This window comes from Arvicola amphibius, chromosome 5 (genome assembly GCF_903992535.2).
Source record: "Arvicola amphibius chromosome 5, mArvAmp1.2, whole genome shotgun sequence".
NCBI classification, from domain to species: Eukaryota; Metazoa; Chordata; class Mammalia; order Rodentia; family Cricetidae; genus Arvicola; species Arvicola amphibius.
Genome location: NC_052051.1, coordinates 55,665,705 through 55,691,930, shown reverse-complemented (window position 1 = coordinate 55,691,930; position 26,226 = coordinate 55,665,705). Strand labels below are relative to the sequence as shown.

The following is a 26,226-nucleotide window of genomic DNA, read 5'->3' as shown; positions in this document are numbered from 1 at the left end:
TGGCTTCAAATTGGAGATCTTCTTGCCTCAGCCTCCTGCATGCCGGGATAGTTATATTATACCACTGCACCTGACCATGGTAGCTAATCTTGAAACAAAACTTGAAGATAAAAAGATAAAAAAGGGTTGAAGATAAGGAAGGAGGGGTCAGAATGGCATTATGCAGCTCTTAACTCAGGTAGATTCCTGTTTTAATTTTTTTTTTTTTTTGAGACAAGATCTTGTTATCCAGTAGCCCAGGCAGACCTCAGACTTGTGATTCTCTTGCTTTGGATCATACCATTCTGTATTACAAAATTATCCACTCATTTATAGCTCTTGTCTCTATATCTTCCAGAACATAGGGACATCTCTGATTAGTTCTGCTACTTTGAAACCAATTTCTAGTTGTCCTTTTATGTGTGTCTTCAATTGCTAAAGACAGCAGGGAACTTGTTCCTTACAGTGTGAGCTGCACAGCGGGTAGGAAGGCAGCGCGTGGCCGAGACAAAGACATCTACGCAGATGAGCTGGACGCCCAGAGAATAAGAGAGGAGCAGGAAGAGTTGTGTCCTCCCGAGAAGTCAGAACCTGGGGTAATGGGATGGCTGAAAGGAACTAGAGAGGACACTGCTCCTTAAGGGCTTTTTATTCAGGAGAAAGCCATTAAAATATGGTTAAATATGGCTTAAAGCTGAGACAAGAGAGCCAGGAGTAAAGGTGGGGTTTAACGACTCTAGGGAGAGTAGATGAGCAATGAGATTTTATCAAGTTTTGTCGTGGGGAAGGCGCTTTCTACAGTGGAGTAAACTCGAGAAGACTGGTAGGCGATGCCATGCCAGGTCTGCAGACTCTGAAGAGCTGGCGCTCTCTTCAGTTGTAAACCTTTCAAGCCCAGATCCTGGGCGTTTGTCACTTCCCGCCTCTTGTCTCCGCTGAGGCTGTGTTTTCTTTAGGAATGAAATGTGTGTGCTCTTGGTAGCTAATCCTTTTCTCTCCCCCTCTTTTCCTAAAGTTTCTGGAGATTTTTGTGTAGAGGGAGCCTGGGTGGTTCTATTTTTACAAGGGACAGAAATGGACTGAGGCTGAGCAGGCAGGATTGAAGTTAGGGACACAAAAAGATTCCTGTACTAAGTGGTAGTTTTAAAAACATCTTTCTTAGTCACTGTTAATCTGGTCTAGGTTGTATATTATTTGTTCAGATTTTCTTCTAGCCCAGCTTTATGATTGTACAGCTATTCTTGTTCTTTTCCTGTATGATTATATGCTGTTGCTTTGGGCCTTTAGTATGCGGTTGCTCTAAAGAGTGTGTAGGTAGGTTTCATGAAAGAGTGAAGACTAGCAATAGTCTAATTTCAGCCTTTGCCTCAGTATTTGAGCCCAGATATTAGTCTCAAAAGCTTTTTCTTCTGCCTTTTTGGTAGCGGGAAACATACTTATTTTCAAAGCACTTGTCAATCCTAAACTCTAGCTTAAGGCTGACAGCTTGGGAGAATGGTTAGCAGGGCCTCGGACTATTGACATTTCAGAAATAAGCATTCAGGTGGTAGAGTGCTTTCTTAACATGCACGAAACCCTAGGCCCCACCCTCAGCACCATGTAAACCAGAGTAGCACACATTAAAATCCCAGCACATGGAAGGTTGATGTCAGCCTGTCTCAAAAAAGGAAGAAAGGTAAGTAAACCCTATTCCAGGACCCATTCTCGTATTACAGAATCAGAGCCTCTTGGAGTGGAGTTTGGGAGTTGTGTGTATATTAAGTTCTGTGAGAAGCCCACTGTCAGTTATAGTACTGTGGCTGAAGTACTATGTCCCTGACATCTGGTGGTTTCATACCCAAATCCTTACTGAAGTTTATTGACAGCACACTAGTCCAGCTTGGGACACATGCTCTTTTCCTTGAGTGGATGTTTGTTCTTGTCTGTCTTCTAGACGTCTAGCTGTGTAACCTGTCGGGTGGCTCGAGGGCAGACCTATAGAGTCAGTTGTTGTCTCACTAAGACAGTTCCCAGGATAGCATCTGATGAGCCCGGGCCAGCTCTGTCTCACCGTCCTTCCTAGGAATGAACAGACTTTATTGTGGGGTATATACTCTCTGAACTCTCTCTCCACTTGGGATAGATGACCGGGAATAGAGGTCTCTCAGCCAGTAGCTTAGCACTTCCCTCCCCACAACGCTCTGTTTTCCTGCCTCAGCCTCCCCAGAGCTAGAATTGTGGGCACTTGCCACTGTGCCTGGCTGTGGTGCTGAAGCTGATCAAGTGTCATGAGACCCTGGGAACAGGTGGTGCGCTTGAACAGCGCTACTCTCTAGTTTTGTGATCATTTCCCTGCTGGTGCCCCAAGCCCTTAAAATGGTTCTTACTGAGAGAGTCCTCTTTCCTGAACCCATAACACCTCTTCCTTCACTGTCTAAAAATATCCTGGCCTCTTCAGGCTGAGTGTCTCCAGAGACACTGCTCATCTCCTTGGCTGCTCACTCCAGAGTCCCTCTCACTTAGCTGGTTAGGCCAAGTTGTCCTGCTGGATCAGCCTTTGGTAATTTTTTTTTCTTTTGCAGTGCCAGGGTTAAACCCAGAGACTTGATTGGTTAGGCAAACACCCTACCACCACACTCTATCATGTCCCCAAGCTCCTCCTTCACCCCATCTCGCTCCTACTAATTAGACCTTGGAATTTCTCACTTCGCCTCCATTTGTCACCTGTGTGCTTTCATTTCTTGATGAGTGAGGAGCACAGGTGAAGGTGGCGCCTCTGCCTGATTCTCTGCCCCACCCCCAAGCCCCTTGACTCTCCAGCTGGACTTGAAACTGTTATCACTGCCCTTTGGGGAACAGTCAAGGGCTTGAAATCTGGGACTATGTTTATTCAAACTAAGCTTCTCTGAGAACACGGGCTATCAAGCTGTCCTTTAGAGGGTGTGTTGGTTTGACTTCATGTTCAGGCAGCAGTGTTGTTGGGGAAGCTGCAGTGTTTTCAGTAGGCTTTGTTATGGTAGACATCTGCTGCGAGCTAAGCCTCTTTCTGCTGCTTTCTCAGTGCAGAGCAAAGGATTTTCTGTCAGCTGCCTTTTCTCAGCTCCCTAGCGCTCATAGAATGCAGACCAAGGCTAACCCACCTTTTTTGGTGTTTACTGTTCTACTGTTGTGAGAATTCCATCCCTGGGGAGACATAAACAGCACCTACTCCTTCCTCATAAAGTCCCAGTGGCAAACCAAAGTCGCATTCCATCAGAATCTGCTCTAGGGAGCCAGTAAGTTTATTGTGTTTGCTACAGAGCATGGGAAAGGGGTGACACAAGTGTGGGGGACCCCAGAGCTACCGTACTGGAAAGTCTTCCTGAGACATGGATGATGGTTTCCCCGCAGCCTCTCATAGATGGAACTCCTCCCATTTAGCCTTCCCAGACTGCATGCTGGCAGCTCTTCCCCAGACACCTTGAGACCTGATAGTGCGCGTGCAATTAAGGCATGGAAAGTGCCGGGAGCAGCTGGGATCTCAGGGACACTACAGTGACGCACCCCTTCTCTGAGTGGACCTCAGCAGACCACAGGCGGTTTGGTGGTAGTCTCTTGCAAGCATGGCAGCTGTTCTGCTTGGCTTTGCCTTAATTATTTATTTTTCTTAAGACAGGAACTTCCTCTGTAGCCCAGACTAGCCTTGAACTCAAGGTAGTTCTTCTGCCTCAGCCCTGCCTCCCAATGCTGGGATTAGAGGTTTGTGCTACCCTACCCTTAACTTCTATTACTTCATACTTAATATTTAAAAATGAAAGGGGACAGGGATTAAGGGAGATTAAAAGTGAGCATGACAGCCATGCTGAGTAATATGGACCCTTAGGATCTGAGTTTTTGAATGTTGAGATTTTTCCACGTCTTTTCTTCTTATTTGACACTTTTATCAACAACCCCATAGTGCTGCCCTTGTGTTTTCTTTATTTCTTTTTCTTTTACTTTCTGGGGACAAATCCTCGCTAAGAATTGTAGGCTTTCTGGGTGGTGGTGGTGGACACCTTTAATCCCCGCACTGGGGAGGCAGAGGTAAGAAGATCTCTGTGAGTTTAAGCCTGGTCAACAGACTGAGCTCCAGGACAGGCTCCAATGCCACACAGAGAAACCCTGTCTTGAAAAAACAACAAACAAACAAACAACAAAGAATCATAGGCTGGGTTCAAACTGAGCAGCTCTCTTGCTGCTCTGGCCTTCTGTGTGTTGGGAGTACAGGGAGCACCCAGATGCCAGTTTTATTCCTAATGCTTCTTACTCTGGTTTTGAAGGACACTTGGAGGGTTCTCCTCCTAGACTGCTAGGGAGTACACGGTACTCCCTCTCACAACAGAAACTGTGTAACGCCTTTTCAGGCCTTCTCAGGGTGTAGAACCACGTTTGTCAAAGACGGGGTTCATAAGCTCACCTCCCCTAACACTGAGGCGAGGCTGAGGGTGCTTTCTCTCCTTTTCCTTCATTCATAGTGAAGATTTAAATTTACTTAAAGATCTTGGAAGACTTCTTGCACCCTTATGACTGATATTGCCCCACATGCACCTTGTCAAATGCTCTTTTAGAGGCGTCATGAGAAGGTAGGTTTTGTGGGGTTTTCTTTTTGTTGTTCTTTGGAAATTTTGTTTTTTATTAGTGCTAGAGTTAGGATCCAAGGCTTGGTCTAACAGGCAAGTGCTGTACCCGGGAGGCAGACCTCCCACCCTGTGCTTTGGGGTTTGAGTGTTCCTTTTCATTTGACGAGGTGCTACACTTCTCCTCAGTCTTTGAGATCTGCCTGACTATAGTGGCACTTCTGGCCATTTCTCCGTGTGTTTGCCTGGCCTCTTACAGGTGCGGGCATGTAACAAAGAAACACAACTTTTAAAAATACAGGAACTATAACACAGCAAAGTTTCTGCAATGTAATAGTGTGTTATGAATAATTGTTTCCACCATGCATGTTGGGGACTGAGGACTGTTCAAGTGGACAGTAGGAAGCTCCAAAACCCAAACTTTATTCTGTACTCCTCTCAAGGTTATCTTCATTTCCAAAAGAAGCCTATCATTGCTATAGCCAGTGCACTGTGTATAGGTTGGAGGAGGTACATTGTTAGTTTGTATTAAATACACATTTTTATCAGGGTATAGTAGTCCAGGCCTTTGATGCCAGCACTTGGGAAGTGGGAACGGGAGACTGGGGACTTCAGGACCATCTGTCCTGTCATCTAGATCTTAGAGAATTCAGCCTGGGCTACATGATACTCAGTCTCAAAAACAAAAAAAACAATTGTGAACGCACATGCTCACTCTTTTCCATAACCTTCCCTAGAAAGGCCAGTGTAATGAGTCCCCACTGCTGCTTTAGATCTATGGTCTAGTAACCTTTGTCTGTCTTCTTGCTTCTCTTCTCACCCCCGCACTTTGCTGACTCTTTCCCCACAGCCTGCCCTGTGATACTATTAGGAAGAGTTTAACCTGTGGGCCTGTGAGTAATTGAATGTCAAGTTGTTGCAGCTGTGTGGTTCCAGATGCCTGTGAGCCACAAGCAATTGCTGCTGCTTTTAGAACTGGTGTGGAGTAGAAACCAACAGATGCCTTGGCCATCTCTGTGGCGGCAGGGATGGCTGGGTTTTCATCTGAGGTATTGTCTGGCAGGCTGATCGTGTCTCTCAGGTTTTTTGAGCAGGGCCTAGTGTAATACTGGATCTTTCCCTCCAGCTGTACCTGTTTGGTATTTTAGCCTATAGCCAACTTTTTTTTTAAGTCATGGAGAATGCTGAGTGAAATTTTTATTTTTGTGAAAAACAAAAACTACCCCAAATGCGCCATGCGCGGACTGACCTGGATGGTGACAGGGTCGGGTGAATTTGAACACGAGCAGAGAATGAGGCCACTTGTTCACCCGACTCCCTTTATCTGCATGGGCTCCAGGGTTACACATTTCCTTGAGCAGATGTCTGCCCTCACCTGACCTCACATCTCTATGGTTTTGATTTCTTCTCTCAAGTAGTCAAGTGTGACCACACTGTAAGTGCAAAAACATGGGTCTCAAGGCCCGCTCCCCTGCATTGCACACACCCAGGCCTGCCTTCCAGGACTGTGGTGAGGTTTAAATGAGATTTAGTGACCATGAAAGAGCGATGTAAGACCCAAATAACTTCACAGATAGAAATGATTGCTAATAGTAACAGAGCACAGAGGTTTGTAGACTGTCAATGAACTTTGTTCTCGTTTGCTGGTAAAATGTAATTCCTTCTAGTTTCCATTTATGAGAAGTCCCTTTTTGCAGGTTTAGCATCATTGGTTCCAACATGGAACACATCCTTGGTATCTTTTCCTTGCCAATGATTAACTTGTGTCAACAATGCTAACTGAAAGGGTTAGTAATGTTCTGTGTTTTGGAGACCTGAGAAGTCAGGTGTCTGTACTATTACTTTCTGCCTTATTCCCTTGAGACAAAATCACTGAACCTGGAAGCAGCCCAGTGGCCAGCACTCTCTCCAACAATCTTCTCTTTACCCACATAGTGCCAGGGTTACAGGAGCACACCAACTTTTTACATGGGTGCTGGGATGTGAACTCAGGTCCTCATACTTGTACAGCGACCATTCTTTCTCGCTGAGCCATTCCAGTCCACAATGATCTTTTTGACATCAATTACATTATAATTTATTTCTTTGCTATAGCAATAAGTTTGTTACAATTAAAAGTCAAACTAAAGGCTGGAGAGAGGGCTCTGTGATTATGAACACTGGCTGTTCTTCAAAGGACCTGGGTTCAATTCTCAGGATCCACATGGCAGTTCATAACCATCTGTGTAACTCCAGAGATTGTAGGGGATCTGACTCCCACCTCTAACCTCTGTGAACACATAGGCATGCATGTGGTGCATAGACACATATCAGGCAAGACACTCATACATGTTAAATAAGTCAAACTAGTGAATTCATAGGGATAGGAGTGAGTCTTAATTTTCCATGTTAGATGAAAGTTACTGGGGTTATGAACATATTTTGTAGTAGCAATGCCTTCAACAAGGTAGAGAAATAATTTTCCTTTAGAGGAGGCTAATGACATTTATATTGAAATAATTGAGAATTATATTGGTCCTATAATTTCAGTCAAAGAATTTTTTGGGGGGGGTGGGAGTTGTTTCAAGGCATGTTTCTCCGTGTCCTGGCACTCCTGGAACTCATTCTGTAGACCAGGCTGGCCTCGAACTCAGAAATCCACCTGCCTCTGCCTCCTGAGTGCTGGAATTAAAAGCATCAGTCTAAGAATTGAAAGTCAGTGTGAAAATATATTAGTTTTATAACCCACTAGGTTTCTAATTTGGTACTGCAGTGAAATTTTTATTTAAACAGTTTGGTGGAGCGGATCTTTGTGTGCATCCCTGTAGTCCAGAACTTAGGAGACTTAGGATCCAGAGTGTGAGGCAGCCTGGGCTCAGGAGGACCTTGTCTCAGAACAGACCAATAACAACAAAGAAAAAGATACATATACAAACCCCACTAAGACTATATGAAGATGTGAGGCTATCTCACTCATACTGCAGATCCAGCATCTAGTATAATTTGGTAATACTCACTGGAAGAAACACTTCATTTTTCATAATATGTTCTTTGATGTTCTCCAAGTAGCTCTGGATAGAATGGCATACGTGTATGAAATGAGATCCCTCACTGCTGAAAAGAGTGAAGTCAGTCTGTCTGTACTGATATGCAATGAAGTATAAGATATATGTGGAGAGCAACAGCAAGTTGTAAAACACTCTGCTAATGATGACTGTTATTTTTGTGAAAACATACATATCTAGTAGTGTATACATAGAAAAAGTGAAGCTATAAATAGCACTTGTAAGTATTGGTAACCTCAGGGAGAGTTAGATTATGGTAATTGTCACTGAAATTCTATAAGATTTGAATTTGAAGTAATACACCTCCATTATTTTTGTAAGCAGAAAAAAGTAAAGATGAAAATTTTAATTCAGATTTAAATATAAAATGTTCAAAATCAGCTGGGTGGTGGTGATGCACACCTTTAATCTCAGCATGCAAGGCAGAGACAGGCAGATCTCTGAGTTTGAGGCCAGCATGGTCTAAAGAGCAAATTCCAGGACAGCCAGAGTGACACAGAGACACCCTGTCTTGGAAAACAAAGTTCAGAATCTAAAATCTATACTTATTATTAGTTATACACAAATGTTACTGAAAATGTGTCTGGTTATGATAAGCTTGGTGGTTTGGGATGTATAACATACATATTAGTATTAATGGGACATAAAAATACTTTTTTGGGTCTGGCGAGATGGCTTGGTGGTTAAGAGCACAGCTCACAACTACCTGTAACTCCAGCTCCAGGGGACCTGACAGTTCTGGCTCCTGTGCTTCTTCACCCATGTGCACATACCCAAATGTATGCAAGCGCGTGCTCGCGCACACACACAAATAAAAATAATAAAACAGAATCTTCAAATTTTTTTTCTTGAAAATCTAGGATAGCCTTGTGAGTTTGAGATGCTTTACTTCTCGTATCTTTAGAAATACTTTTTTATTGATGTTTAGTCAATAAAATCTTTTGATGCGAGCCAAGTGTGTAGATACAAGCCAGGTGTATTGGGTGTGCCTTTAATCCCAGCACTCGGGAGGCAGAGGCAGGTGGATCTCTGTGAGTTTGAGGCCAGCCTGGTCTACAAAGTGAATTCTAGGACAGCCGGGGCTACACAACGAAACCCTGTCTTAAAAAACCAATAAACAAAAAAGTTTTGATGCTTGTAAGCGATATGTGCTCTGTGAAGAGTTTACTCACAGGGTAGTGTAAAGAGGAGGATCATGAAGAAGTTGTCCCATAATTTCAACACGCAGAGAAACCACTGAAAGTTGAGACTCGGGATATGTGACCTTTGAACTGATCTGTGCATGGAAGCTAGGATATCGGTATGTTTGGTAAAGGCTCCTTTTGGGAATAACCTGCACTGGCAAGTGTGCTTGTTTCTTTTAGGTGAATAGTAGGAAACTGAATTAGATTTCGGGGCTGGTGACGCTAGGTGCAAACATTTACACTTTATTTAGCTGGCAACAAGGACCCCTTGAAAGTTTTTGAGCAAGAAGAAAGGGTAGTGTCCACAGGAGGGTATTTTTATATGAAAGCTCTTGCTACCTCTGGGAAAGTGAGGAAGGCCTTAGGGTGTGGAAAGGAGTCTTGACCCCAAGTCACCATGATGGCTGAGCACTACAGCCTTCCCCACACCCATCTTCTCAGCTGCACACTCACTTTACCCAGGTCGTCTTGGCCAGGAACTCAGTATTCTTCCTGCTGACAGCAGTGGGAACTGGGAGATCAGAGCAAACAGCTCAGCTGTGTAGATTGGGAAATGCCCCCTTTTTGTTGCTGTTTTGAGACAGGGTCTCAGGTAGTTTGAGACTGCCTTTAAACTCACTATGTAGCTGAGTTCCTAATCCTCTTGCCATTAAATCCCTGGGATTACAGGTGTATGCTACCACATCTGGCTTTAATTAGGCTCTTTTGAGGACCATGCTTTAGTTCACAGAGCTTTGTGATTCTGGTCTTAGTATAGAGAAGTCTTACATAAGAGGGGAAAAATCCCCTCCCCCACCCCATCTGAATTAAACTGTCTCATATCTTTGCTTTTCTGGTAGCCACGGAGAAGTAAGAAAGGGTCAGAAGGCTTCCTCTGCCCAGGCACAGTGCTGTTGGGCTGCTTATTGGAAATGGGCACGTGATGGTGACGTGCTGTAAGGGGCTTGTTAGCAAGAGTCCCTCATTCCCTCTCCTTTGGGCTGATGCTCCCTTATTCTCCCTTTGTCTGCATAGAAAATCAGACTCTCCTGCGATGCCAGTTACCTTGGAAGCAGGTGTCAACTCTCCATATTGACTATAGGTTGTAGTATGGCCCAGACATGTTCAGGTTCTGACCACTTACTTTCCTCTTTCTTTGAAGTCATCCACTGAGGAGTGGATGTTTTTATAGACTTATTTCAGGTACTGATAAGTTGTGAATTTTTGTTTTTTGGTTGTTTTGTTTTTTGAGACAGGTTTCTCTACATAGCCCTCACTATCCTGGAGCTCACTGTGTAGACCAGGCTAGCCACAAAATCACAGAGATCCACCTGCCTCTGTCTTCTAAGTGCTGGGATTAAAGGTGTGTGCCACTACATTAAGTCCAAGTAGTGACATTTAAAAGAAAGGAAGGAAGGAAGGAAGGAAGGAAGGAAGGAAGGAAGAAAGAAAGAAAGAAAGAAAGAAAGAAAGAAAGAAAGAAAGAAAGAAAACATTAAAGCTGGGGCAGGAGAGATGGCTCAGTGGTTAAAGGCACACTGTTCTTGCCGAGGAGTAGATTCAGTTCCCAACACTGTCAAACAGCTCACAGCTACCTTTAACTCCAGTCCAGAGAATCTGACACCCATTTCTAGACTCTGCAGGCATGCTCACACACAAGAACATGTGCATGCGTGCGCATGCGCGCGCGCACACGCACGCGCGCGCGCACACACACACACACACACACACAAAATAAAAATAAAAATGAAACAAATCTTTAAAAACAAAACCATGAAGCTAGCCTGACAGGCATGTTTTACCCCTGTTTTATCCTGATGCCTTCTGTCTTCTCTTTTCTAGTGATTTTGTTGTATTTTGAGACAGACTGGCCTGGAACTCACTACTTGCTATGTAGCCCAGGCTAGCTTCAAACTTGGAATGGTCCTCCTGGCCTTGGTCTGTAAGATGCTAGGATTACAAATGTGTCTCATCATATCCAGCCCCACCCTAACCCCCAGGCTGCACTTGAATTCTTGGGTTTCTTAACTTTCCAAGTAGCTAGGAGCACAAGGGCATGCCTGTCACTGCCCGTGTGCCCTCTACCTCCTTGGTTTTCTGGCCTGTCCCTCACGTGCACCCAGAGGTGAGGTGACTCCTAGTGTGTGTCAGCAGAAATGGCAACATTCTGTTGATGCTGGAAAACCCAGGCCTCTTCCTCACAGCATTGTGGCTTCTGCTGCAGGCTGCTCTGGTGTACACTCACTGTTTACCTCCTTCTTTCTATTTGTTTATTTAATTAACTTTTTTTCATTTATTTTGTTTCTCTGTGACATGGGTATAATCCCAGTCCTTCATGAAGTTGTCACGAGTGTTACATTAGATACTCAGTGTGACGTGCTTAGAGCAGTTGTTGGCGGGTTGTGTGTTAAATGAGTGGTAGCTCTGGTTGCTGTAGAAACGGTCTGCACAGACCCTTTGTCCCTTCAGGTATTGTCTCAAGACTTGAAGTGCCAGCTTTTTCTCGTGGTCCCAGCACGGCCTAAGATTTGGGGGAAGTGGCAAAATGCTTTAAATGTAGTTGAAGCCTGATGGTGATGGCACACACTATAAATCTCAGAGTTTGAGAGACAGAGGCAGGCAGATCTCTGAGTTTGAGGTCAGGTGGTGAGTTCCAGGACAGCCAGGGCTACACAGAGAAACCCTTGTCTTCAAACAAACAAACAAACGAATGCTCTAGTTCAGACCCTGATTCTTAGAACCATTTGGAAAGCTTTTCTTTTTTGTTTTCTTTTTTGACACAGGGATACTCCATGTTGTTCAGACTGACCTACAGCTGCTGGCAAACATTTTTCTTTCAACCCCAGAAGTAACAGGGACTTTAGCTGTGCCTCTGGAGAGCCTTTGCCATGCAGATGAATTAACCCCTCTCGTGTTTCTATTCAGAACCTTGCAAAGCCAGCTGTGGTTTTGTCTGCCTGTAGCCCAGCTACCTAGAGGCTGCTGTAGGAAGATTGTTTGAGTTCCAGAGTTTTAGACCATCCTAAACACACAGGGAGACCTACCTCAGAAAAAGTGGTGGGGACTGAGGAGGTGAGCCAGTTAGTAAAACGCTTGCCACACAAGCAGGAGGATCTGAGTTTGATCCCCTGCACCCACTTAAAAAGATGGACTCTGGCTCAGACTGTGCCAGCACTGGCTTCCTAAGACTTGCTGACCAGCCAGATCAGCCGGATCAGCAAGTAATAGACTCTGTCTGATAACATAAGGTAGGAAGCTAGAGAAGATGCCACTCGTATTTGGATGCACATAACCTCACAGGACAGGACAAGGGATCGCTCGAGGGGTAGGAACTGCTGCTATCTGGGCCTCGTGGGGATCTTGAAGTAATTTTATTGCTGGCCCAAGACTGGGCAACTTTTGTTCTAGTCTGCTGGTCTCCAAGGACTTGTGATACAGGATCTCTAAGATTATCCTTTCCATATAGTAGCAGACTGACCTTCCCTGGAAGCTGGTGCTGTTTGAATCCCAGCACAGGAGAATCAACTCAGCTCCCACTAGTCTGAAGTGTTGAACAGGAAAGCTTAGTTTAGTCACATTGGAGTCACTGGTTTCTGGTGGGCTTTGTGGAAGATAGTGTAACTCTAAATCATCCACAGTAGGTTAAGACCAGTGCAGAGTTGAGAGGCCAGGTCTCTTTGCCTGCCTTGGAAGGATCCTTTTTGTTCCTAATTACCTCTGACCAGATGACACTTTGACCTCTAAATCGCCAGAATCATTCTGTCTTCTTGGTCCAGTCTTTGGGTCTCTGCACAGCTGCCTAAGGTTCTGTAGAAAGCCGTGGGCTCCTCTGCAGCGTCTGTGTAAGTGGCAGTTCTTAGGATGGGGTGGGATTAGAGTAGAGAACAGACAGGTCACTGCAAACAGTTTTTCTTAACCTCTAGGAAGGGAGGGAGAGGTAGCAGAGTCTCTGGTGTGTTTGTTTATGGAAGCCACAGGCCACCACTTGTCTGGAATGGCTTATATCCCTGGGGTTTATCATTTGCGCCGGGTGGAATTGAGAAGCTGGGGTGCTGGAAAGAAGGAAGAAGGAGGCTGGAGGCTACAAGATGGCAACAAAAGCTGATATCACTTTCCTTAGTGTTGGGGATTTCTCACCCATTTGAGGTCAGCCAAACCCTAGATGACCCAGGCCTTTTCTAAGTGATTTTGACTTCTAAGGTCCTCATCATGAGGGGGCAACCCCTTCATACATGGGCCGACTCCCGGTGTGGTGGTTCCTCACACTAAGGAAGAAAGAGAAAACCTTCACAGTCTCGGCCTGGTCCGGGCAAGGAGTCCCTCTGTCAGAGCAAGTGAACAGCCAGAGGTGGAAGCTCGAGAGCTTAGCTCGAAATGGCCAAGGCCCTCGCTGCAGTCCTGGGCTGTGTTTAGTTTAACAGCCTGGGGCTTTTTGGGACTGGGGCAGATGGCTCAGACATCTGAGGAATCCTGTTCCTGCCTCCTCGTAGCATGCACGTTGATGGGTGCTCCCCTATAGGAACTCCCCCTCTCTACTGCCAGGCACCTCATCTTTTCCACAGCATGAGAATGGGTTTTCTCCAAAGCTCTGCTTAGTCTCTCCTTCCTGTCTTCTGTCTTCTCCTATCTTGTTGTGAACACTTATCAATAAATATTTCCAGTCCTAACCTCTCCAAGTATTCATCCTGTTTATGTTGCTGAATGGAGTGCTCTGTGGTTCCTCCTAAATACCCCAGCACCCCGACAGAGCAGTGCCCTGCCCCCTCTTAGACCCAGGTCCTGCTTTTGACTTTGCTATTTTTGAGGTTCAGAATTGTGTTTTATTTTTTCTCCACAGTTGTATAGTGCTCATTTATTGCCAGTTTTATTTGCTTTATGGCTTTTGATTGTTATTTCTGTTCTACTGCTACTGTCTTGATGCTTGTCTCGATTTCATTACTTCTCACCTGAGTTATTCTGGCAGCCTCGTAACTGTCTCCGGTGTAGGTTTGTGTTGGAGCTTTGCTTGGACTCCTCCCGTGGTCTCTGAGGACCTAAAAATTACTCCTCTTAGTTTGGCACTCAAGGTCCTTTCAGAGTGAGGCATGGTGGCACATGCTTGTGGTCCCAAAACTCAAGAGAATAAAGCAGGAGGATTGCCATGAGTTTGAGGCCAGCCTGTGATATGTAGCAAGTATCAGGCCAGTCAGGGCCTATCTTAAACAAGTTCTTTCTGGTCCCTTTGCATTCTACCTCTCTAGACTTAGAATTCTCTGGAGCACGATTTTATCATCTCTTTTATCTCCTGCCATCAAACTGTTCCTCGCACAGCTTCCTCCAATAATTCCTTCTGTGTTTTCACCTGTCACAGTCCTGTGAGGACTGTGATGCTCTTGTACCATAGTACATAGGTACACACAAACTAAATAAATGTAATCAAATAAATCCTGTGTATACCACAATGCTTAGCCTCAAAGTTTTGAAAGAAATCTCATCTCTAAATACTAAGGAAACACCAAATCCCCACTCTGTATCACTAGGCAAGGTCTCCTTCGTGAACCTGCCCAAATGTCACGTCTCGTTGTTGAGGATTCTGTTCTTTGTCACACACTGGATTACTCAGGACTATTCCTGATGGGATCCCCATAGCATCCTGGTGGCTTCCAGACTCATATATATATATATATATGTACGTACGTACGTACGTACATACATACACACACACACACACACACACACACACTAAACAGTTTGTGGCTGGAGAGATGGCTCAACAGTTAAGAGCACATACTGATCTCCTCCAGAGAATCCAAGTTTGATTTCTAGTGTTCATGTCAGAAAGCTCACAAGCAGCTATAACTCCAGCTCTAGGGGCATCTGACCTCCCTGACTTCTGCAGGCACCTGTGCTCATGCACACACACCTGCACAGAGACACATAATTTAAAAAAACTAAAATTCACCGGACAGTGGTGGCACACTCCTTTAATCCCAGCACTCGGGAGGCAGAGGCAGGCGGATCTCTGAGTTCGAGGCCAGCCTGTTCTACAAGAGCTAGTTCCAGGACAGGCTCCAAAACTACAGAGAAACCCTGTCTCAAAAAACCAAAAAAAAATTTAAAAAATATTTATATCTATTTCATAGTATTTTTGCCTACATGTATGTCTCTACACCGTTTGTGTGCTGTGGTCAGAAGAAGGCATCAGAGTCCCTGGAGTTGTTGTTGTTTTCAATGAACCAGCCATTTATTAGGAAATTAGGAAGACAGAAGTTCCAGGGCTGCCCACCTCATCCCTCCACTAAGTCCAGATCTACACCCTGTTACAGGTCTTAAAGACAGTTGTAAGCCACTCTGTGGGTGCTGGACAGTTAACCCGGGTCCTCTGGAAAAGCAGCCAGTGCTCTGACCTGCTGATCCATTTCTCCAGCCCCAACTCTCAGACTTTTGAAAACACCCATTAATATACTTTACTTTGTGACCTGATTCTGCATGATCTAGTTTTGTTCGGTTTATTCATTACTAACCAAATTGTTTTCAAGTCCTATTCATAAATTGCAGTTGGAAAATAGTTTTATCTGGTATGAATTAGTGTGTAGTCTTACACCTCTGAGCCACTTGTTTCTTCCACTACTCTTTTTTCTTTTTAATTTATTATTTTATATACATCTATGTTTCCCCATGGGTGTTGGGTCCCCTGGAACTGAAATTACAGACAGTTGTAAGCTGTCATGTGGGTGCTGGGAATTGAAACCAGGTCCTCTGGAAGAACAGTCAGCGCTCTTAACCACGGAGCCATCTCTGCAGCCCTTCCCCTACTCCTTAAGAGTAAGCAGAAAGGGCACCTAAACATAGGACTTTCTCTCTCTCATAAGCTGTTCTCTCTCTCTCTCTCTCTCTCTCTCTCTCTCTCTCTCTCTCTCTCTCTCTCTCTCTCTCTCTCTCTCATAAGCTATTACAAAGTTAATTATCTGATTAGAGTGAGGGAAATGTTGCCTGCGTCCTTTCTCTCTTGAGGATATGCTATGTCTGGTTCATACTGGGGGTGGTGGGTGTGTCAGCTCTCACGGGCTACTGTAGAACCCTGCCCTTGGAAAGATAACACGAGTTCCGGGCTGGGAAAGACTCCCCTCCATTTCAACACTCTCCACCTGCTGAAGCAAGAGCTGGCTCAGGCTCTGCACATGGTGCCCTTCCAGCTTTAGACTGCATTGTGGATACGGAGATCATGCCAGGTATACAGTGGGTGCTCTTGTTCCTAAGTCTTTGCTTCTGTGGGAATGATGTTTCTAGAGCAGTGGGTTTATTTTGATGCAGTTGTATTCCAAGTCACTGGCTGTAAACAGTTGGCTTATGTATTTCTTGGCTATGTTTTGTTGGCATTTGAATCTTTCAGAACTCTGGAGCTGCACATGGTGATATATACCTATAATCCTAGCACTCAGGAAGCTGAGGCAGGAGGATTGTCTCATGTTCAAGGCCTGTGTTGCCTTAACTTTTCCTGGGGAGACATAAACAGATGTCTGCTCGTAGCAGGCAGAGCGCCAGCAAGCAGAATAAAAGAATGGTTCCACCAAGTGTAGCTTGGTGAGCAAGTGAGCTTGCTGGATTTATTTCAGGGGCATTTGTGATCCCCCAATTCATCTATCCGTCATCCTGCATGGGCGATGATGTTTCCAAAGCTACATAGATGAAGTTTTTCAGTTCTATCCCCTATATATTCTTAAATCGTGTGTGTGTGTGTGTGTGTGTGTGTAGTCTGTATGGGCATTTTGCTTGTATGCATTGCATACACACACACACGTGGAAACAAAAGAACAACTTGCTGAAGCATGTTCTCACCTTCAGCCATGCGGGTTTCAGAGATGACACTCAAGTTATTATGTGCTTACCAGCACATTCTTTACCCACTCAGCCCTCACCAGCCTGGGTCGGGTTTGGTTTCACTTTCAGCTGTAGTTCATCAACCACCTAGGGAAGTTAGGGCAAGAACCCAGAGGCAGGAACAGAAGCAGAGGCCATGGAGGAACTCCACTTACTGGGTTGCTCCACATGGCTTGCTCAGTTTGCTTTCTATACCACATAGGGATGGCACCACCCACAGTGTGCCGGGCCCTTCTGCATCAATCATTGATCAAGAAAATGTCCAACAGACTTGCCTACAGACAATCTGATGGAGGCATTTCCTCAATTGAACTTCCTCTTCCCAGATAATTCTTGCTTGTTAAGTTGACGTAAAACAAAACAAAACACAAGAAAACCCATAGAACTAACTAAGCTGGGCTCACAGAGACTGAACTGACAACCAGGGAGCCTGCGTGGGACTGACCAAGGCCCTCTGCATATATGTGACAGTTTTGTAACTTGGTTTTCGTGTTACACTCCCAACAGCAAGAGCAGCGGCTGTCTCTGACTCTGTTCCTGCTTTTGGGACTCATTCTTCCTACTGGATTACTTCCTCCAGCCTTAATAGAAGAGAAGGTGCCCAGTCTCACTGTAACTTGATATACCATGGCTGGCTGGTGTCCATGGGATGCCTGCCTGAAACAGTGGAAGGAGGAGGGGACTTTGGTTGGGGTATAAAAAACATCAGTGTAGTGAGGAGCTGTGGACCGGATTCCCGCTGCCCTGCTCCCGCATGCTTAGCTTTACACGCGAAATAACAACACACAAACTGTATTCATTTAAACACTGCCTGGCCCATTATTTTCAGCCTCTTATTCACATCTTGACTAACCCATATCTAATAATGTAACACCATGAGCGGTGTCTTACCGGGAAAGATTCAGGACGTCTGACCTGGTGGCTGGCAACATCGCATCTCTCCCAGAGAGGAGAGGCAGGGCAATTGTCTGAGCCATCTGCCTCACTTCCCTTTTCCTGTTCTGTCTACTCCACCTATCTAAATCTTGCCCTATCAAAAAGCCAAGGCAGTTTGTTTATTAAAACAGAAGACCCTCCCACATCACATCAGCAACAACAAAAATTTAAAAAAACAAACAACTAACCAGCACAATCAGTTTTAGAGAAGAGCAACCTGTTAACTGAAATAACCCATTTTTTCTGGTCCTTTTCATGACTGATTCTTTACTGCTCCTGAGAACTCTGTCAGACAGCCACAGTTCAAATATCTCAAGTGCCTTCCCCCCAATTCACACCCCTCCTGGTCCTCTTCCTAACTTCTCCTAGGTATAATCCTTCATTTCTCTTACCCCCCCTTTTTTCCCTGATAATCCACAGTCATTTTTGTGTTGCTCATGTACTCATGGGTATGGATGGGGCCATCCCCTCAAATGTGGTAACCTCCCTTAAAGAAAACTAACTCTCAGCAGGCAGAGGCAGGCATCTCTAAGTGTGAGGCCAGGACAGCCAAGGCTCTATAGAGAGATCCTATCTCAACAACAACAACAACAACAGCAATCCCCACAACCCTGACATCCCTCTCAAGAAGCCATTAACTGTCATAGCTCCCTCTCCCCACATGCTAGAAGGTGGATTGGTTTGATGTCTGCAGGTCTTGTGCAGGCAGCCACAGCTGCTGTGAGTTCATGCGCAGTGGTCCTGTCATGTCCAGAAAGCTTTGCTCTGCTCTGATCCTCCCCAGCCTTTGGCTCTTAAAATCTTTGTACCTCATTTCTGGATGGTCCGTCAGTCTCAGCCAGTGTGGTATTAGGGATTTTTTTTATGTCTGTACTTTGACTAGTTGTGACTTCTTCTTTCTTTCTTCTTTCTTTCCTTCCTTTCTTCCCTCCCTCCCTCCCTCCCTCCCTCCATCCTTCCTTCCTTCCTTCCTTCCTTCCTTTCTTTTCTTTCTTTCTTTCTTTCTTTCTTTCTTCTTTCTTTCCCTTCCTTCCTTCCTTCCTTCCTTCCTTCCTTCCTTCCTTCCTTCCTTCCTTCCTTCCTTTTGTAGCACAAATTCTAATTGTTCTTAATAAAAACCTAGAGTCAGCTATTAGGGGGTGAAAGCTGAGAGAGGAGAGAAGCAGAGTGGCCTACCACTAGAGAGACCTTTTTACCTCTACCAGTGCTGAGACTGAAGGGGCGATCCTGTCCTCTGACTGCATCTCTGGACTGCGCTGAGCTCCTGTCTCTTCCCGCCTTATTAACGCCCAGCCATTTCACTTCTGTCTTTACCTCCCTAGTTCTGGGATTAAAGGCGTGGGATCCCAAGTGCTGGGATCACCTTTGTGTGAACTCTTCCTCTTATAGACTGGATCAATTTCTCATAGTCTAGAGTGGCCTAGAACTAACAGAGATCCTCTGCCTTTGTCTCCCGAGTCCTGGGATTAAAGGTGTGCCTACCACTGCCCAGCCTTTAGTGGCTCTTCACTCTAATCTTCAGGCAAGCTTTATTTGTTAAAACACAAACAAAATATCACTACTTTTTTTTGAGACAGGATCTCTCTATGTTGCATGGCTGTCCTAGAACTCTCTACATAGAGCAGTTTGGCCTCGAACTCCCAGAGATTCACCTGTCTCTACCTCCTACTGGGATTAAAAGTGTGCTCACTGCCTGGCTAGTTCTGAATTAATCACCATCTATTGCAGAAAGAAATGTCTCTTCCTCAGAAGAGACCTCATCTGAGGGTTACTCTTAACCGATGGGTAGAGAGATGTGAGTTTAGCAGGCAGTCTGGCGGTACAATAGCAGCAGGTTCACCATCAAGTGTCTCCTCTGTGAGAGGTGTGGTTTAGTGCTGCAGGTAAGGATGGAGCAGTGGCTAAGTGCTTAAGAGTACTGGTTACTCTTGTAGAGGACCTGGGTCCAGTTCCCAGCACCCACATGGTGGCTCACAGTTGTCGGTAGCTCTGGTTCCAGGGATCTGATGCCCTCTTCTGACCACCTCAGGGACCAGCCATGCATGTTGTACACATACATACATGTATGCAAACACTCATACACATAAAAATAAATTAGCTTTTTTTAAGTGCTTAGGATATATGAATAAGTGATGGGAATCTAAACCCTGTCCTTGAAGGCTCCTGTGTGATGCGGAAGCCCCTAGGCAGAGATGAGGTGATGATCTTACCTGCCTGTGTATACTGTGAGGTAAAGTCAAGATGAGGAAGGCTAGAAATTATGACAGGGAATTCTACAAAGCCCTTTCTGAGGAGAAAACCTTTGAACAAAGGCCTGAGTCACATCACTGTGAGAAAAGCTAAGGGAAGAGCTGTTGAGTCCAAGGAATCTGTGGTGCTGTGGAGACTGGGGTAGCTGGAGTAGAGGGAGCAAAGAGAGAGTATAGGAAATGATCTCAGAGAAATAGCCAGAGGCTGGGTGATGTAGGCCTTTTTAAGTTTAAATCAAGTGTTTGAACTTTAAGGGAGATGGGAGCCATTGGAAGGATTTGAATAATGATATGGTCTCATTTATGTTTAAAAGAATCAGTGTGGCCAGCTGTGTTGAGAAAAACTGTAGCAGGCAAGGCTCGAAGCTGGGAGAACATTTGGGGGGTACAGACACACTTCAAGTGAAAGATGATAGTCACGGGAACTCATTGGTGCACTAGTTTATATTGCAGGATCCCCAAGAATGGGGAGAATCCTAGACTGATTGCTGATTGCCATGGTAAAGCACTCCCACCATTGAGAGGCTAAGACTTGTGATGCTGTCACTGCCTGTGGGGAAAGCTGTGCGAGTCAGGGTTGATGAGCTGGTGCAAACCCACCCCGCACACAACTGGTGGTGTTCTGGTGCGCTCAGCCTTGGTGTCCAGGCTTACCTCCCTTCTGTAGAGCACAGGGAAGCTCTACTATCTTTCTGAAGAGAGGAGAGGGAAAACACGTTATCGTGGGGGAGGGTCATAGCCAAGTGAGCCTAGCTGTTGCAGGCTTCAAAAGAGCTCGGGGACTCCCAGATCCTTTGAGAGAGGAGTTTAGCCCTAAACCTCCCTGCAAACAGGAAGCTGGTTTGAGTTAAGAACGTAAAATAAAAACCAGCTGATGCCCCGAATGTTTTCCTGTGCTCCTCCCTTCAGAGCGCCAAAGGAAACTGCTTCCCTCCCTTACTTAGATGACTACTTCAGAGCGCCAGAAAAAAACCAAACCCGGAAACCTTTTGAAAATGAGCCAAGATTTTAGCCCAGGCAAACTCTTGCTTGTGGGATTCCTAGCCAGGAAGTATGCCCCTGTGTGCGGGTGGAGCCCTGAGAGGAAAGTGACAGAATATAAAGGCTCCAGTGGTTAGCCTGTCCCTAGGCCTGTCGGGGACAAGTGTGGCAAGCTCCCCAGCCTCAGTCTTCCAGCCCATTGTAGCTCATGGAGTTGATAAAATTGTCATGATCAAAATTAAAAGGAATATACTAGAGTATATTAAAGCATATACTGTAATTATTGTTTTATGAAAATTGTACCTCAGTTTTGTTTACCTACACACATACATGCATGTGCACACTGGGTCACTATATAAAGCATGTTTCTTACGATGAATGAATCATAGTAAATACATTTCTTTTTTTTTACTATGAAAATTGGTCTTTAGGGTATGTATAAACTGAATCTTTCTGCTTTATCTTATTAAAAATTGCCAACCAGTTTCAAGATCCTCTATAGAACTGGGTTCTCCACCCACAGTCCTATGAGAGGGAAGGGCAGCTGAGAACCAGCATATTAGTCTAATTCGTCGGGACCAACACTGACCATAGGGGAGTAAGGGATTGTACACATTTGAATCTAAAGGATTTGCTTCAGTTTATATGAATTTGAAGAGAATTGGAGGTGTATAGCTGTACTTGGTTCGATAACCTCACATTCCACGTGAGCCATGGTGACTTTAGGCTCCTCTCTCTCTTTCCTGTCTCAGGCAGAAAGTACGGTAGGGATGCTGCAGACCTCTCCTTCCTCTGGAGTAATAAAGGCACAGTGCCAAGATCCCGATCTGGGATAACTAAATTAGCGTCTCCCCAGGGTGAATTTGTGTCTGCAGTCTGTACCTGGCTGACTGGGAGGAATTCAGACTCGCTATCCAGAATGTCTAGCAGAGGCAGACGAGCACTCGCTTATGTCATGTCAGGGTTAGCACCTCAGCTGGGCCCAGGGATAAGTGAAGAGTGGGGTGATTGGTGATTGGACTGATGGACTCTGCTGAGTAAACATGTTTGGAATTCTTTTTTTGAGGGGGGTGGAGTCGGGGAGACAGGGTTTCTGTGTAGTCCTGGCTGTTCTGAAACTCACAGAGATCCACCTGCCTCTTCTCATGAGTGCTGGGATTAAAGGTGTGCATCACCATCACCTGGCAACATGTTGGAATTTTTGACCTATATTCCTAAGAAGCCTAAAAGACTCTTAATGAACTCTCTGAGAAAATTTTGTTTAGCTGTTTGTTTGTTTGTTTGTTTTAGCTTGTTTTTGTTTTTTTTTTGAGATAGCTTATTAGCCCAGACTAGCTTAGAACTCACTCTATAGCTTGGGTTGTCCCCAAACTTATAGTAATACTCCTGTCCCAGCTTCCCATGTGTTGAGATCACAGATGTGATTATACCTCTGCATTCTTTCAGTGTTTTTTCCTGTTTTGTTTTATTTTCAGTTGCTAGGGCTTGAATAACCTTTTGTACTGGACTGGGCTAGACTGGACTGTAGGTTTTAACTGTACTACCTTGGGAGGTTTATTTTAGTTTTTCTCAACCACAGGGCATTTCCTTTCCACCTAATGACAAATAAAATGGCAGCTGGGAGATGGTAGCGTATGACTTTAATCCCAACACTGGGGAGACAAAGACAGCTGAATCTCTGTGAGTTCAAGGTCAGCCTGATCCACAAGAGCTAGTTCCAGGACAGGTTCCAAATCTACAGAGAAATCCTGTCTTGAAAAACCAAAATAGATAGATAGATAGATAGATAGATAGATAGATAGATAGATAGATAGATAGATAGATAGAAAGAATGGCCTTTAAGGTAAGAGTTTAGTTTGGTTGTTGTTATGTTTATTGTGTGTATGATGTGCCCACATGTGCCACAGTGAATGTGTGTGGTCAGAGAACCTCTGGAGGTAAGAGTCTAAACGGGCCCTCTAAAATCACTTCCAACAGTTCTTCTCTTTAGGCCAATAAAAGAATGTATCCAAAGACTGTTTCAGTTGATTCTGGGCTTCCCCACTGTAGAAACTGGCCTGTCATAGTAGATTCTATCTTGCCCAATATTTCCGGCTTACTCCACTTGTTGGCCCACCAAGGCAGAGTTTTCATAGGAGAGTACGCTCTGTTTACGTGGCCACTCATACATTCTGTGCGCAGAAGTTCCTCACTCTAATCAAGGAAGAACAAGGACATCCCTGAGGGAAGGCTCCTGCAGGAAGTACACACAGCCCTGGAGGGGACTGGGTCTGGAGAAACCAGAAAAACTGTCACAAAAAGCACCATGGAGTGACAATTACAAGGTTATAGGCCAGTATGGCTCTCACATGACCTCATCCACAGAAAGACGAATGAATTAGTTTGAGGTTAATCTTGTGGGGGTCCTGTGGCCTGCAGACAATGTGGAACAGCAGCGTTGTTGATGAAGGTGGTGAAGGTCTCGTGTGTCACGTCTTCTCAGACTCTCCCAGCACTTTACACAGGCTTCCCTTTCATCTCTGTGGGAGTTGTGGCTTAATAACAATAATCAGAGTACCCTGAGCATCTGTGATTTGCAAAACACAGCATTCAGCGTGCTTTGGCCTCCTAAACTCCTAGACTGTAGAACTGCCAGACGTGGGGAGGTGGAGTCCTCTGAAGGAGGGTTAGCCCACGATGGATGCACAGATTAGTGGTGTCCAAGTTACCCAGTGGATGCCTCACGTTCTTCTGGCTGTTGGTAGGTAGAGAACACAGTGCAAACGCTTGAAGGTCATTGACCTCATATGAGTCCCACAGACCGCAGATCCCAGTCTCTAGCCAAGACTTAGTGTCTTCTTTCATTGAGAGAGTGCTTGTTTCTCTTTGGTCATGAAGGGGTACGTTAACCCTTTCATTTTCTTTCTTGTGGCAACCGCAGGTGGAGCCTGTTAAATGCAGATGGTACTCACTACTGGACTTTTCTCATGTGATCAAGAGGCTTTTGGTCAGAACAAAACTGAAGAAGGCATAGGCTCATTTTCCTGAAGATAAGGTTGTAGGGAAAATTGTGCTGAAGAGATGCTGTAGAAGCCCTTAGTGCCTCATCCCGGCCCTGCTGTGTCTACAATAAATCACTTCTCTGTTTTGCTCTAACAGGTGACCTTGGAGAAGGTGCTGGGAATCACAGTATCGGGAGGCAGAGGACTTGCCTGTGATCCCCGGTCAGGTTTAGTTGCCTACCCCGCTGGGTAAGTGCTTTTCAAGAGGTCTTGTTGCATGAAAGCTTATTTTTTGTTTTTTAGTAACATTTTATTAATTCTCTGAGAATCTCATCATTATTTGGATCAGATTCACTCCCTTCCCCCTGCTGCTCCAGGCCCACTCCACTTTTCTATCCATCCAACTTGTGGATAGAGCCACATCCAACCTGCCTTCTCTCCATCTCCCACTCCTTTTCTGGCTTTTTCCTCTTTCCCTTTTTATTTATTTATTTTTTTAGATTTATTTTATTTATTATGTATACAACATTCCTTCCACGTATGCTTGCATGCCAGAAGAGGGCACCAGATCTCATTATAGATGGTTGTGAGCCACCATGTGGTTGCTGGGAATTGAACTCAGGACCTCTGGATGAGCAGTCAGTGCTCTTAACCTCTGAGCCATCTCTCCAGCCCCTCTTTCCCTTTTTAAATCAAATTTGTGTTGCCCAGCTACTCTTGGTTGTGGGGCCTGTCCTTGGCTGCAGTCAGCCTACCAGGGAGTATACCATGAACTAAATAAATGACCCCCCCCCCAGCGGCTGTCAAGACTCTGGGCCCACCCCACCACTTCTGTCCCCTCCCCACCCCGTCCATGTCAGCACTTAGTCTGCCTTGAACTCACTCAGAGCTTGTGAATGCGGCCACAGCTGCAGTGAGTTCATATGTGCAGTTGCCATGTTGTATCCAGAAAAGAGTTTCCTTGACGTCATCCACTGCCTCTGGCTCTTATCATCTTTCCACCTTCTTTCCTGTGACATCCCTTAGTCTTGGGGAGAAGAGTGTTAATTACAATTATGCTAAATTAGTTGAGGACAGTAAGTTTCTGGAATCTTCTGAGAGATACATCTAGATTGATGTTTTGATGCCATTTCTGTGAAGAAAATACATCTAAGTAAAAACTCGGGTGTTGTCCTTGCTATACTGTGTGCTGGTTGATATTTGAACATCATACCACTCCTATATCCACACGTGCATATCTGTACTTTTCTTATATAGGATTCCCAACGCCAACTTTAAAACAAAACAAAACACTAATTTTATTTTATGTGTATGACTGACCTGCCTACACTCTGTGAACCAAGTGTGTGCCCTGTGCCCATGGAGGCCAGAAGAGGACATCAGGTGCCCTGGGACTGGAAATTACATAGTTGTGAGTCACCATGTGGGTGCTAGGGATAAAATCCTGGTCCTCTGAAAGAGTAGCCAGTGCTCCTAATTGCTGAGCCGTCTCTCTAGCCCCAACGCCCTCTTCTGATCCAGAGACAGATCCATTGCCCACTACACCGTTGGCCCACCCCACTCAAGCACCATCTTTAATACTACCGTCTAGTAATTTTTAATGGCTTTGTTGTGATGTGATACCAAATGTTTAAAATGTCTAACTCAGGTCTGGGATAGAGCTCACTGGCAGAGTGCTTACCTATTTACAAGACCTTAGTTTTGATTCCTGGCAAAATAAAGCTCCAACTCAATGAATTTTAGTAATTTTTTAGAGTTTTGTAGCCATTACTACAATCATCTTTAGAAACTATATACTAAGATGCACTGCTGTGTGATACCAAGTACTGGAGAGGCTGGGGCAGGGGCAGGAGGAGCACATGATCCTAGGAGCTTGAGGTTGGTATGTTCTCAACTCCATATGTGAGGGAAGGAAACTGAGATCCAAGGTGAAGCAGTTTGCTCAGAGTTCTATTGCCAGTGTCTGACCTGACCCTAGTGCTCTGACTCTACAGTGGCATGGAGTGGGGGAAAGGCCAGACTTTCCGCGTTTTCTCTGAACTGTCTACCTGCCATTTGAGTTTATGTGCAGAGTAGTCTGTACCAGGGAGTCTTCTGCCTCTGGGTTCTGAGCTTGGGTGTCTCTCCTAAGGGTCCTATCGTGTTTAGTGTCCATAATTGGGGCCCTGTGGTTGCTACAATGGCTTAGCCTGGCAAAAACTGGACACCCCTCCCCCAAGTGACTTGATGAAAGGTCTGCCCTGCTAAATAACCTAGTACTGCCTGCCCCAGGGGAATTCCACTCATTCCCTGCCTGCCCCAGCCAGGGAAAACCAGGTCCCTTCTTGTTGAAGTGGGGCTGGGGCTAGATAGTCTGTGCAGGAAAGCTTGGGGTACACTCTCTGGTATGCTGAGCCCTGTGTCAAGGCCTTGGGAAGTGTGGAACTCTGACCCCTCTCTCCTACCTTCTACCTCTGGAT

At 45.2% G+C, this 26,226-nt stretch overlaps 1 protein-coding gene across 1 annotated transcript in view; it reads left to right on the top strand.

Moving 5' to 3' along the window:
- Mapkbp1 (mitogen-activated protein kinase binding protein 1) overlaps positions 1-26,226 on the top strand; it is a 54,166-nt gene that overhangs the window by 2,939 nt on the left and 25,001 nt on the right. The window contains exon 2 of the mRNA XM_038331659.1: positions 23,925-24,016. Coding sequence (XP_038187587.1) covers positions 23,925-24,016 — 92 coding nt within the window. The remainder of the gene's footprint in view (positions 1-23,924; positions 24,017-26,226) is intronic.